The 13,072-nt window shown below is 47.0% G+C and overlaps 1 protein-coding gene across 1 annotated transcript in view; it reads left to right on the forward strand.

The window, feature by feature from the left end:
- THSD4 (thrombospondin type 1 domain containing 4) overlaps nucleotides 1–13,072 on the forward strand; it is a 564,181-nt gene that overhangs the window by 14,276 nt on the left and 536,833 nt on the right. The window contains exon 2 of the mRNA XM_046009651.1: nucleotides 8,782–8,874. Within this exon, the coding sequence (XP_045865607.1) occupies nucleotides 8,861–8,874 (14 nt within the window). The 5' untranslated portion in view covers nucleotides 8,782–8,860. The remainder of the gene's footprint in view (nucleotides 1–8,781; nucleotides 8,875–13,072) is intronic.

A 13,072-nucleotide genomic window follows, 5' to 3' on the forward strand; every position in this document is an offset into this window, starting at 1 on the left:
CTCAATGTTCAGAAGCACTGAGGGCAGAGCGTGTGGCTGGCTGATTTGTGGTGACCGAGCCGTACGGAACCGGGATGTGTTCTGGCCAGGCAAATGCGTGCGGATACTGAGGACATCTCCAGGACTCAAGGCCAAAGCCTCCCTGCAGTGAGCAGTGCGGAACACGGCCTCACGCACAGTGGCTCAGGGCCGCTGCTGAGGCCCATGCTGCGGTCTGAGTGTTGTGCACCAGGTCAGTGTGAACACAAGCAGCTTCCTGGAAATGTGTATTTGAGGGAGCATGTTCAAGAGGCGGGAGAGACCGCTCTCCAGTGGCCGGGATTCAGATCCTGCCGCTCGCTCACTAGCTCTGGGACTGCGGACATAGTGCCTCACTGCTCACAGCTTCAGCTTCCCTTTCTGTAAAATGGGGAGGTCGAGGGCACCTACCTTCTAGGGTTGTCTTGAGAACATATATAAACGTGCCTAATTTTATAGAGAATTTTTTCCTGGACAAATACTACATGCGCTGTCTTCCTCCCAGCCCTGAAGTCTCACCTGGACCCATTTTGTAGACGAATGAGGTAATTGCCCTCTAGGAATCTGTTCTTTTAGAGTTAGTGCAGCTGGTCCACTCTCCTTCCCCGATAGGAGGAAGGAGCCAAGGCTCAGCCTGAGCCAAAGCTGCCATTAGTCCCATGGCCACCTGCCTCTGACCAAGCTGGTTTTTGGAATGAGCTGGATGATCATCTTGGGAGAGGTCCTGGGCAGCGGGTCTGTAGTTCCCAGGCAGAGCTCAGCTATGGGAGTCTGATCTTGTTTCCTTTGATAACTACAACCCGGGGATTACAAACTGCTCTTGGCAAAGGGTGCTGGGGAGAGATGGAGTCCTCAGAGTGGGGAGGAGGGCTGGGTCTGTTTTTGGGTGTTTTTGATTCCTAGGTAGGGGTGGCCAGCAGCCCATCACAGCTGTTTATTTGCATATTGGAGGCTTCGGGAGGGGGCCGGGGACTGTCATCAATAATGTTAATTTCAGAAAGCCTTAGCAGTTACCATGGAAGCAAAGTGGCTGTTCAGGGGCTGGGTTGGGCAACGGTAGCTTGGAAACACAGTGTGATCACTTGGAGAGAAAGCCCTCCAAGTGAGACGGAACGTAAATTCTTTCTGTCATCACAGAGCACCTACTGTACCCCAGGCGCTATTCTAGTCTTCAGGAAAGTGAAAAACAAGCCTTTTAGAAGAGCCTGTGCTCTTCAGTAGTTCTGTGTTAGAAGTGTGAAAGACAAATGCAAATCACAGTGATACACTGTGACAATTGCTAGATTGGAGTTCTGCTGGAGACTTACCCGGAAGTAAAGACCTTTAACCACATTTATCAAGTGCTGTAATCAAATGACAAAGTCATATTTGGGGAAAAGAAAAGATCTTCTGCCTTTGATCCATAGTATTGTGTCATTTGAAATTGAAAAAGCAACTTTGTACAGAAGCAGGAACAAATGGCTCATTTATTTTAAATATCTTGCCTTCCCGATTTTTCTGACCTTGAATATTCTCCTTAGTTACCTGGGAAACGTTTTTTTAGGACTGAAAACAAATGTAAACCACATCAGTGTTAATGAACATGAAAATGATGCAATTTGTATTGAAATCCCTAACTAATCTGTGCTGATTACCAATTCCTCCAGGTAAGAAAGGAGGGGTAGATGTTTTAGTAATTGAGTAACCAAGCCTGCTGTAATGTGTTTGCTTCAAAGTATCCAGGGAGTTTCAATGACTCTTCAAACATTTTTTCCTAAATTGGATTCTGTGGGTTTGCAGGTTGGTCCGGGTCAGCCAGCCAGTTTGCAGAATGGAGTCTCAGGAAGAAAGGAATTATGTGGCTGAGTTTGTCTAGGACAGAGAAGAAAGGACAAGCCCTGCAAGGGGGGTAGGACGCAAGAGCGAGCACAGAGGATGGGGAGAGGAATGTTCTTGTGGCTGGCTTCTCCCCGCTGGAGGAGGCTGGAAATGGGACGGGGGGGGGGGGGGGGGGGGGGGGGGGGGGGGAGGTGTGGAGTTCCTAGGACCTGGCCTGAATACCCAGCTGCCTGGGGCCAGATTCCGGGCAAGGGCTCTGGGGCTGTGGGACAGGATGACAGCCACCAGAGGGCTTGGGGGGGTGGACCCTCCGTGGAGGCAGCACAGGTCTTTGGGGGGTCAGCGCCTTCCTTCTGGTTCTAGGGCAGTCGTTGACCGAGTATCCGCAAGGGCAGAGAGAAATCAGACCTGGGCCCTGTTGTCTAAGAAGTGAAAGTTGCACGTCTCTGTTCTGATCATTTAAGCCAGTCCTGTCTGGATGAGGGTAGAAGGCGGTGTCAAATGATGATCTAGTGCATAAAATCTGGGCTCAGGCTGCCTGGATTTGAATCCTACCTCGCCTGCCTACTAGCTGGCTGGCTTGAAAAAGTGACTTAACTTCCCTGTACCTCCATTTCCCTGTTGTACTCCCTTCATAAGGTTGTTGTGAGGATGAAATGAGCTAAGGTATGTCATGCATGGAGAATGCCATTTGGCACGTGGTGGCCATTGAGTAGATGTTTGCTAGCATCCTCAGCCTCATGATGATCATCACCTGAAACAATAGATTATTAAGTGGCTCATCTTGGTTTGCTTTGCTCTAAACGATGTTCATGGCACGGTATATATTCATGTCTTAAAGTGTTTCATTTGCCAGCAAATCGGTGAGGCACACCCAGTCCCTGAGGGGAGCATCCATTCAACCAACCATCCATACATCCAACCAACCATCCATCCACCCCTCTATTTATCCATCCATCCATGCATTCATCCATCCGTCCATCCATCCATCCATCCATCCATCCATCCATCCATCCATCCATGCATGCATCCATCCATCCGTTTACTAAATCTCTGCTAGGTGGGAGGCAGCAAGTCTAATAGAACGAAAAGAGGACCAGCTCTGGTGTTGGTGATCTGTGCTCAAGTCCAAGGCCTACCCTCCACCTACCCTGTGGCTTCAGGTTTAATGTGAGGATTAAATCGCATGATTCATGTCCCATGTCAGGTGCTTAGTAAAAACTGGTTCCTGACTCCTCTTCTCCTTGACTGATAACAGAAGACAGTCATGGGTTGGATAATGATGTTGGGAGCCTACATCCTGGTACTTTCATCCGTAGACAACTGGAATGTCAGGGGGCATGGCAAGCGGCTGGCCACGGTTCTGTGAGAAGAAAGTTGGCAGGAATGATGGCGGAGGCAAAAAATGTGTTGATGATGTTGGTAATGACAGGATAGGGCTGAACGTAGGCCCAATCTCAAGGCTCTTGTTCTGTCAGGACCTTCAGGGCGTGGCCTTCACAAAGGAAAGGGCAGGTTCTGAGACTTACCCCCACTGCTGATTGAGGGTCTGAAACTGCCTCCTAGAATCCCTGGTCCTCATTCTTGGGGTGATTCCCTTCCCCTGCCACAGGGAGTAGGGGTTTTGTTTGTGCGGTTGGTTACTTTACATCTGGGAGTTCTAGAGGGAGAAGCCCAAGTGTGGGGGAAAGGCAAGGAGGTGGAACTGGACCCTGGATTTGGGGGGTGGCCTTGGGGTGGGTTTCTCAGAACCCAGACATGAGAGGCTGAGCAGATCCTTCTCTTTGGGGGTATACAGAAATCGGGTGGGTTTTTCCAGGAGTTTGGTCAGGCCATGAGGAGAAGGGGAAGGAAAGATCCTCAGAGGTGAGCCTCTGGGGAAGGGGCAGCAAAACAGTGCCATTATCCAGGGCCCGGTGGCCTCTTCTGGGATCTGGAAGCATTTTCTGCCCCCGGTTAGACCTGTCGTAGCTCTTTTGGTCTCCACCATACTGAGCCTTGGAACCCCCTGCCACTTCCTCCTGGTGTATGGGGACTGTGACTTTAGCCTGACCCAAATCATGCAACTCTTCAGCTTTCTTGCAGGATTTTTATGGAAAGGAGACAGGGTCGGGCCTTCATCCCCCAGGGAGCGTATGTTGGAACTTGATTGTTGGATTTTTTTTTTTAATTTTTTTTTTTTTTTTTTATTTGACAGAGAGAGAGATCACAAGTAGACGGAGAGGCAGGCAGAGAGAGAGAGAGGGAAGCAGGCTCACTGCTGAGCAGAGAGCCCGATGCGGGACTCGATCCCAGGACCCTGAGATCATGACCTGAGCTGAAGGCAGCGGCTTAACCCACTGAGCCACCCAGGTGCCCGATTGTTGGATTTTTTGATCACTGTCAAGAAAAGTTATAAATCAACAGAAGCAAACCTCAAAAAGCCAAATCGGCTCCACAGAGAGCATGTTTCCTCAGCTCGCTAGCTTGGCACAGTGTTGCCAGATGAGTTTTCCGGCAACCTCCCTTTCATCAAACCTTCCTGGTCCAGAACCTCCAATGGCTCTTTTTTGGCCATCTCATCAAAATTCTCCTGGTGCGGCTTTTCCGGGGCTTGGATAATGTGACTTTGCCTCATCTTCATGATTTTGTCCCACCTGATCAGTTAGAACCCTGCCATGACTTCTGGTCTTCCTGAGCAAGGGCATTTAAACAATTTCATGATCTGTAGCGAGGCATGGTTACCCTCCCTGTGTGTGATGGACACCAGTGTGTTTTTCTGCTCTCGTTCTTTTCTCTTTCATCTTAAAAAAAAGCACAGGTTATGGGACATCTAGGGGGGCTCAGTTGGTTAAGCTTCAGACTCTTGATTTTGGCTTGGGTCATGACCTCAGAGTTGTGAGATCAAGCCCCGTGTTGGGCTCCCCACTTATCAGGGAGTGTGCTTGACAATCTCTCTCTCCCTCTGCCCCTCACTCCCCTAAAATAAAGAAGTAAATCTTAAAAAAAAAAAAAGGGACGGGGCGCCTGGGTGGCTCAGTGGGTTAAGCCGCTGCCTTCGGCTCAGGTCATGATCTCAGGGTCCTGGGATCGCATCCCACTTCGGGCTCTCTGCTCTGCGGGGAGCCTGCTTCCCTCTCTCTCTCTCTCTCTGCCTGCCTCTCTGCCTACTTGTGATCTCTCTCTCTCGCTGTCAAATAAATAAATAAAATCTTTAAAAATAAAAAATTAAAAAAAATAAAAATAAAAAAAGGGGGGGCAGGTTATGACCCACAAAATTGATTCCATGACAGACTAAGGGGTTGTGACCCACAGTTTGAAAAGTGGGACTAATTTAACACAACAGTAATCGTGGAAGGACAAGTGAACACAGGAAGCAGAGCGGCTCCCAGCTCTGCTGGACAAGGTCATCTACCATACCATGAGATAAAAGTAGCGAATCAAGTCTGATTAAGAAGTTGGTTAAAAATCATTCTAGGCTAGTGGCCTCCAAACGGTTTTGATTGCACCCTCCATGGATAAAAAATGTTTACACGTGTAAATCCCAGGTACTGTTTGGTTATTGTCCTTTTTTAATCAATGTATGATATGACCACATATAACATACATTCCAAATATACATTTTAAAAGGATGAGATTGGGACGCCTGGGTGGGTCAGTCAATTAGGCATCCAGCTCTTGATTTTGGCTCTGGTCCTGATGTCAGGGTCGTGAGATTGGGCCCCACATTGGGCTTTGTGCTGGGTATCGAGTCTGCTTGGGATTCTCTCTCTTGCTTTCCCTCTGCCCCACTCCCCCGCATATGATCTCTCTTCTCTCTTAAAATAAAATAAAGGATAAGATAAAGATGAAAGAAATCCCGTTTTAAGACGACACGCTAATCATGATGGCTTCATTCTATTGTCAGCAAATATCTGCAAATATCTGAAGGCAAAATACACAGAGAGGACAGGGTTCATGGTTCTTAGCAATGACTATAAATCTATTTTCAAATTGTTTTGATAATTTAAGCTGTTTTTCTGGTTAACTTCTTGTCAGATTTGGAAGCCATTTCTTTGCAACATATCTCTTTTCCTCAGCATCACCCTTCCTTTCCTGACAAACCCAGAAAAGCTCCGTTGGCACCTGGTTTTGCTACTTCGATCCACCGGAAGTCTGGAGGAAGTCATCATTGGCACTTCCCTTTCCCTCATGCCCTCAGCGGTTCACTTACTGCATGCTGGGGATTTTAGCTCCCTGTGGCGGGGGTCAGATCCTCTCACGTTCGCCTTCCATTGCCATGTTGTACCACACGGCTTCCCTCTTCCTCCCAGGTCCTCCCATGCCTGTCCACACAGGGCTTCCTCCTCCTGCGGTGTCCCCTCCGCACCTGGCTGTCACCTGCTTACCCATCAAGCCCCAGCATAAACGTCACTTCATCACTTCCTCATTGGGACCCTTCCCTGCCCAGTATCCTTTCTGAGGCACCTTAAACTTCTTTCCTGGTGCTTAGCACAACTGTAATGTTCCTTCAGTTTCCGTTTATTTAAAGTGTGTAGTCCTGTAGCATCTGGACTCCGTTCCCTGAGGACAGAGACCATGGCTGCGGTGTCGTGTGTGTGTGTGTGTGTGTGTGTGTCCAGCACCCAGTTCATGCAGTCTTAATATTTAATACTCACAACAACCCTATGGTAGTTTGAAAAGGATCCCCACTTTATAGATGAGGACACTGAGAGACAAGAGAGGTATTGCTGAAGGTCAGCTGGTTCATGAATGAGGGAGGATGTTGGTCTCAAACCTGGGTCGTGCTGGTTATCGTATATACACTTTGTTCATTTATAACCTGTGTAGACTAAAGGCTTATTTTATGTTCCATCTTCCTTGCTGATGTCTGGCCGGACCTCGACAGTGATTCTTCTCTGGAACGAGCTTGATTTGTGCCTATGGTCTCTGTATAACACTATTTACCCCGTGCTATTCTAGATAACACTATCCTTTCCTCAGACAATTCCAGGTCCCTAAGTCTTATCTACCGAAGCTAGATTATAAAGCCAGACTTACATGCACTCATTCTTTTCTTGAATTTCATAATAAGTAAATAATTGTTGATTAGTTGATTATTACTAGCAGCTCGGCAAAGATTTTGTCCTCCTCCCAAGTCAAATCCTATCTTCGCACATACCCACTCCCCAGCCAAGAGCACGACCCTGCCTTGGATTCAGAGGAGTTTTAACTGTTCTAGTTTACACTTGTTGGCCTTCTTCCTGGTGGATCTCAGTTAACTTCTGGCTGAGACCCAAGAATTTGAGGGTCTTCAATGCCATGAGTAATTTCATGAGTTGCTGATGGCTAATTAGGGGTGATTACAGTTAAGAGGCTTTCCTTTCTTAACAGCCCCCAGAAAGGGCTGGTGGTAACTTTTTAAAATCTTGATTATCTTTCCCTGGAAATGGAATGTTCTGATTCTCATGGCTGTCTTTCCTTAAGTCCTTATAATTTATCTCCCCCTCCCCACCCCATCCTTTTCTAGTAGGAAGGGAATTTGAAGTCCTGTGAAGAATGTGGAAACCAGTGATTTTGGAAAACTGGCTTTGTTGGAGAGTACCCTGGGGCATGCCTTGAAACCTTGCTTCTTCTATTTGCCTTTCCCTGAGAGGAGATGCAAGAAGAGGGGAGGCTGGGCCATGAGTTTTCTGCCTAAGTTCTACTACATTCCAGCCAAGCCTCCCATCCTAGGCTTTCTGATGCTGTTTATAATTTACCTTTGACACTGTTGGCTCATTTGATGGTATTCAGTCTGTTTAGTAAGGGCTTCTGAGTAAAGGGGTTCTACCATCCTGTTTTGTTTTTTTTTTTAAAGATTTATTTATTTATTTATTTGACAGAGAAAGATCACAAGTAGGCAGAGAGGCAGGCAGAGAGGGGGAAGCAGGCTCCCTGCCGAGCAGAGCGCCCGATGCGGAACTTGATCCCAGGACCCTGGGATCATGACCTGAGCCAAAGACAGAGGCTTAACCCACTGAGCCACCCAGGCGCCACTACCGTTCTGTTTTTACTGTGATCACACATTTGAAGAGTCGCCTGACCTCTTTGCGCATCGATGTCAGCAGAGCGACTTGGGGATGGATGCCGCTTGGTGCCAGGCACTGGGCTGAGCACAGCCCGTATGTCCACTCGCAGATTCCCCACCACCTGTGGCAGTGCTCAGGCTGCATTTTTAAAACTGCGTCACAGATATAATTCACATTGCGTACCCTTCACCGATTTAACGTCTACGATTAAGTGATTGCTAATACCTTGACAGGATTGTGTGGCCGTCACCACCATGTAATTGGAGAACATTTTTGTCAGCCCAGGAGGACACCTTGTACCTCCTGTGAGCCCCTCCCCATCCTTCCCCTCCCCACCTTCCTTGGTAACCACTAATGTATTTTCTGTCTCTGTAGATTTGTTTATTCCGAACATTTCCTATAAATGGAATCATGTAATACGTATCCTCTTGTGGTTGGCTTCTTTCACTTAGAGCAGTGTTTTCAAGGTTCGTCCCACTGGACCATGTATCATTCCATTTCTTTTTATTGTTAGGCCTTATTTTTAGCTCTACAGTACAGTTGGGAAAACCAAGACACAGAGGAGAGACGACTTTCCTATGGTCACGGAGCCTTTCATAGAGGGAACTAGATTTCCAACGCCGTCTTTTGCCCAATGCTAACTCTGCTATGAGCCGGACTCTGAGATAATCGCACTAATAGTAATTTATGGAACATCTTTTATGGATCAACCTGTGTACTAAGTGTTCTATAAATTTGTTACCTCCTGTGCCTATATAATCAGATTTCGATTGGGAAATCTTGTAACCACAACTGGGCGGTGACATTTTTGTTTTAATGTCTTCCATTTGTCACTTCTGGTTTCATTGGTCCACTAAGGCTCTGGGATCTTCCTAAGCAAATGATGCTGAAAATTGTATTGTTGTTCCTTTTGCAGGAGCCGGACACCACTCCCATCTGCGGAAAATTAGTGACATCTCAGAGGCGCCCTTGCTTCTTCTGGGACGCCCAGCATCATGGGGTCGTTCAGGTAAGTGGAGAACCTTTTAAAAAGACAACCGGAAAATAGGAAATTCGATATTTGCGTTTTACAGTGTAGTCTCTGCAGTAACTAGCCTCGCGGGTCTGCACGTCAGCGATCTCTCCACTACACTGTGTGTGTGTGGTGAGTTTGCTCTTCACTAGGGCGTGAACCCTAGGGAGCCGTGTGCTGTGGGGAGAGGTGCTTGGACTGAGATCCGGGCGGCTTGGCTGCTACTCTGTGCTCTGCTATTTCCCAGGAGCCCTCCAGGGTTCAGATTTAGAGAAATTTTTTTTTTAAGATTTTATTTATTTGATACAGAGAGGGAGAGGTCACAAGTAGGCAGAGACGCAGGCAGAGAGAGAGAGGAGGAAGCAGGCTCCCTGCTGAGCAGAGAGCCCAAGGCAGGGCTCGATCCCAGGACCCTGAGATCATGACCTGAGCCGAAGGCAGAGGCTTTAACCCACTGAGCCACCCAGACACCCCCAGGATTCAGATTTATATTTTTGAGTAAAAATGATCCTGGATCTGTGTGTCTGTATCCTGGCCGCGCGCTGGAATTACCTGGAGAACTTTACACAGTTTGGGTCCTTTGGCCGCATAGGTACCGATTTTGACTTAATTGATATGCTGTGCTTAAAAATGACCTCTCTGGTTCCTTCTGCTCAGAACACCTTGACCTTCACCTGCATTTTCTGTTTGATCCTGATGTCAACCAGGCGAGCTAAGTAGGATGAGCAGTAGTATCTCCGTTTTGTGCATAAGAAGACCGTGCTGCTAACTCCGGGATGCACGCTGCTTGAGTGTGGGGTGGGGAGGAGAGCTTGCGGTCTGGACCCGTCGTCTGTGCTGCTGAGCCTGTTCTTCAAACTTTTCTTTTCTTTTTTAATTTAAATTAAAAACAATTTTTTTTACATTTTATTTTATTTTTTGAGAGAGCGCCAGAGAGGGCATGAGTGGGAGGGAAGGGCAGAGGGAGAGGGAGAAGCAGGCTCCCGACTGAACAGGGAGCCTGATGTGGGACTTGATTCCAGGACTCCCGGATCATGACCTGAGCTGAAGGCAGACGCTTAACCCACTGAGCCACCCGGGCGCCACCACACATTTCTTTAAGCTGATGGACCCTTTTAAAAATTCATTAGCCTGAATGCTGTGTAAAAACTCCCTAGATAAAATGGCCAATCACAGTATTTTATTGAGATAAATTTATTTCCTAAGTTTGAATCTGTAACATTTATACCATATGAAATCAATGGGTCTATTTTGATAAATACCAACATTTGAAATCGGGATTTATGGGTGATAGCTTGTACATCAGCCTCAGCATCTGGTCTGTTCTGCACTTGTCTTGGCAGCGTAGTAGTAAGAGAATCTTAATCATCACAAGTAAACACTTGCAGTTCATGGAGGAAGCTCGTCTTGCCATCTCAAGAGACTCCTTAAATAGAACCAAGATAGTGGGGAAGGAAGAACTTTTTGTTTAAAAGTTGAGGCACTAAGGATATCTTGACTTTTTTTCTTCCATAACTATACATTAGCCCCACATGCTTAGAACTTACAATTAAAAATGAAATGGTCTATAATACGTTATTATGGTGGTGCCACAGACGGTGGCCCAGCTAGAGAGCTAGAGCATCTGCAGGCCAGTGCTCTCAGGCCAACGCCTCGCATTTAATTGAGTGTAGTGCGTGTGCGCGCGCGTGTGTGTGTGTGCCTTAGTCTGTAGTTGCTTGTATAATTTTATATGAACAGACATGTGCAGGCCTGAACTCCAAAAACCCGTGCAGAGCTACAACCTTCTTCATTAATGTCATTCACAAGCGTGTCGCAAAGACTCAGAGAAGGCAGGGAAAGCTCCATTCTGAGGCTTCTGCAAAATCCAGCTATGCATAGGGCAGCCCAGATCTGTTCAGGGTTAGAAGTTAGCATCTAATCTAAATCAGCATGTTGGTATTTATAAACCATAGTTTGAAAGTAGTTTATTTATTTCTTTATTTTTAAGACAAGATTTTAATCATTTATTTGACAGAGAGATAGAGAGCATAAGTAGGCAGAATGGCAGGCAGGGGGAGAGGGAGAAGCAGATTCCTTGCTGAGCAGGGAGCCCGATGTGGGACTCAATCCTAGGATCCTGGGATCATGACCTGAGCTGAAGGCCAGACGCTTAACCCACTGAGCCACCCAGGTGCCCCTGAAATGTAGTTTAAAGGGTATTTCAAGACATGAGCTATGCATCCTGTTTGTAGAAGCTCCGATGGCCCCCTGTGTAAACACAGGGCAGTAAGCAATGCCATTGGGTCGCTGGGTCAGCTCAGGACCACAGCATGTGTGAGTGCCAGGACCCAGTGAGGGACAGAGAAGTGGTCACAGTCACATACTGAACCGGTTTGAAAAGAGCAGTGGGTGACCAAAGCTGGGTTCACCATGTGGGAAGCAGGCATAAGTCTGGCCACCATCAGACAGGCCCCGACAAGTACTGAGGATCCTCCAAAATGTGGTCACCGAGGCACACAAGGAAAGCCATTGCTTGGGAGAACTCCCTTCTGCCAACTTTTTGTGATGGAATTTCATAATTTTAACTGATGCCCCTGCAATAACAATGAACGCCCCTAACGACCTGATTGGTGGTTGGAGCCCGTCTCTCCTCAAGGGGCGCCTGGGGGGCTCCCGTCCAGGCTGTTCATTCTCTTGGAGAAATTGCCCACAGGTTAGAAGTGAGCAGGGAGGGAGTTGTTGAAAGCTAGATGTGGTCTTGTTACCGCTGGGATGGAACTCCGAAAGTCTTACCAGGGCCCCAGCGTTAGGGTCCTTCCGAAGGAGTCGTTTGAACAGGGCAACTCAGCAGGACGTTTCTTTAAGAGTTCTGCTGTAAGGAGAGAGCACATTGTGAGCTCTGAGGTTGGGTGATTCTTTGCAAGAGCTCAGCTGGAGCTTTCCATGAGGTCTCCTTCCTAAGCCAGGTACTCATGCCATTTTGCATTGTTTCTAAGGCCTCGTAAATCTATTTTAATCTGAAAAACAAAACAGAACTAGAGGGACTTTTGCATAAATGCTTTAAAAAATGGTCTTGGGCAAAGGGCTGTGTTTACTTTAAGAGTGAGTTGTCGTTGATAACACTCGTAGATGATCCACACGTGAACACACACAGATGGTAAGGGCTTGTTCATTTTGATGAAGGCAACGGAGTACATAAAGATCGATTGGACAAGCTGGAGGACTTGTCTACGTAAAGAGGAAACAGGTCACAATTAGAAGTTCGCTGCCAAGAAAATCCCTGAAAGACCAGTTAAGGGGATTCACTGTTCTGATAGGCAGAGATTTGGTTTTAAAAATCCCTCCCCAGTTTTTGCCAAGCCACAAAGAAACAGCCAGCCAGCATCTCCCTCATTGAAAAAGACAGAGAAACCCCGAGTATTAACATGGTAAGAGTGTCTCTGGCCTGCTCAGAGTCCACAGTCATAAAAAGAATCACTGTTAAACCCAGGGGCAGAAAAAAACACTAAAACCTTAACTCCTGCTAGAGCTTGTTAGGGAGTTGTCATTGAATGTGACTAGCCTGGATGCCATGCCAAATTCAGGGCAAGGAAAAACCGTTTAGGCCAAAGGGTTGGTCATGGCCACACTAGGGGCTCTTTGTCGCCTGTTATGACTTAATGAAGAAGAGATAGTAAGTGAAACAGAAGTACACACATTTCTTAAAGTCTTGCTCCAAATGGTGCACCTTCAAAATCTATATAATATGTGTGTGTATGTTACAACTGTATGTGTTTGTTCAGTGATTGGCTGGAAGCAAACACAATTTTCTGTAGAATGAGTATGAGTGTAACAAGCGGGGAGGACCACCTACCATGGCCAGCCAAGAGGACTCTCTCTCGAGCCGGTCTGCTTGGTCAGGGGCTCATTCTGTCCCTCGCAGCATGCTTTAGTATTAAGTCGACGGCACTGATGTTTGAAATGAAAACACAGAGGAAAACAAAACAGTTGAAAATGCCAGACAAGTGGTAAAGTTGGCAAGAAACAATGTTGACTCGGTGATCCTTATTTTGAATAGTAGGTTTTGAAGAAATACAGATGTAATTAGAGAGATTACAGAGGTAGATGGTGATTTTTATAGATCTTATGAAGTAGGGTTCTGGATCGTTTTAAGGGGTTTACAGGTTGATGGCCCTAGGTCAAGTGTCTGGTTTTAGTCTTCTGAAATGTAAAG

This window comes from Meles meles, chromosome 6, assembly GCF_922984935.1.
Source record: "Meles meles chromosome 6, mMelMel3.1 paternal haplotype, whole genome shotgun sequence".
Taxonomy (NCBI): Eukaryota; Metazoa; Chordata; class Mammalia; order Carnivora; family Mustelidae; genus Meles; species Meles meles.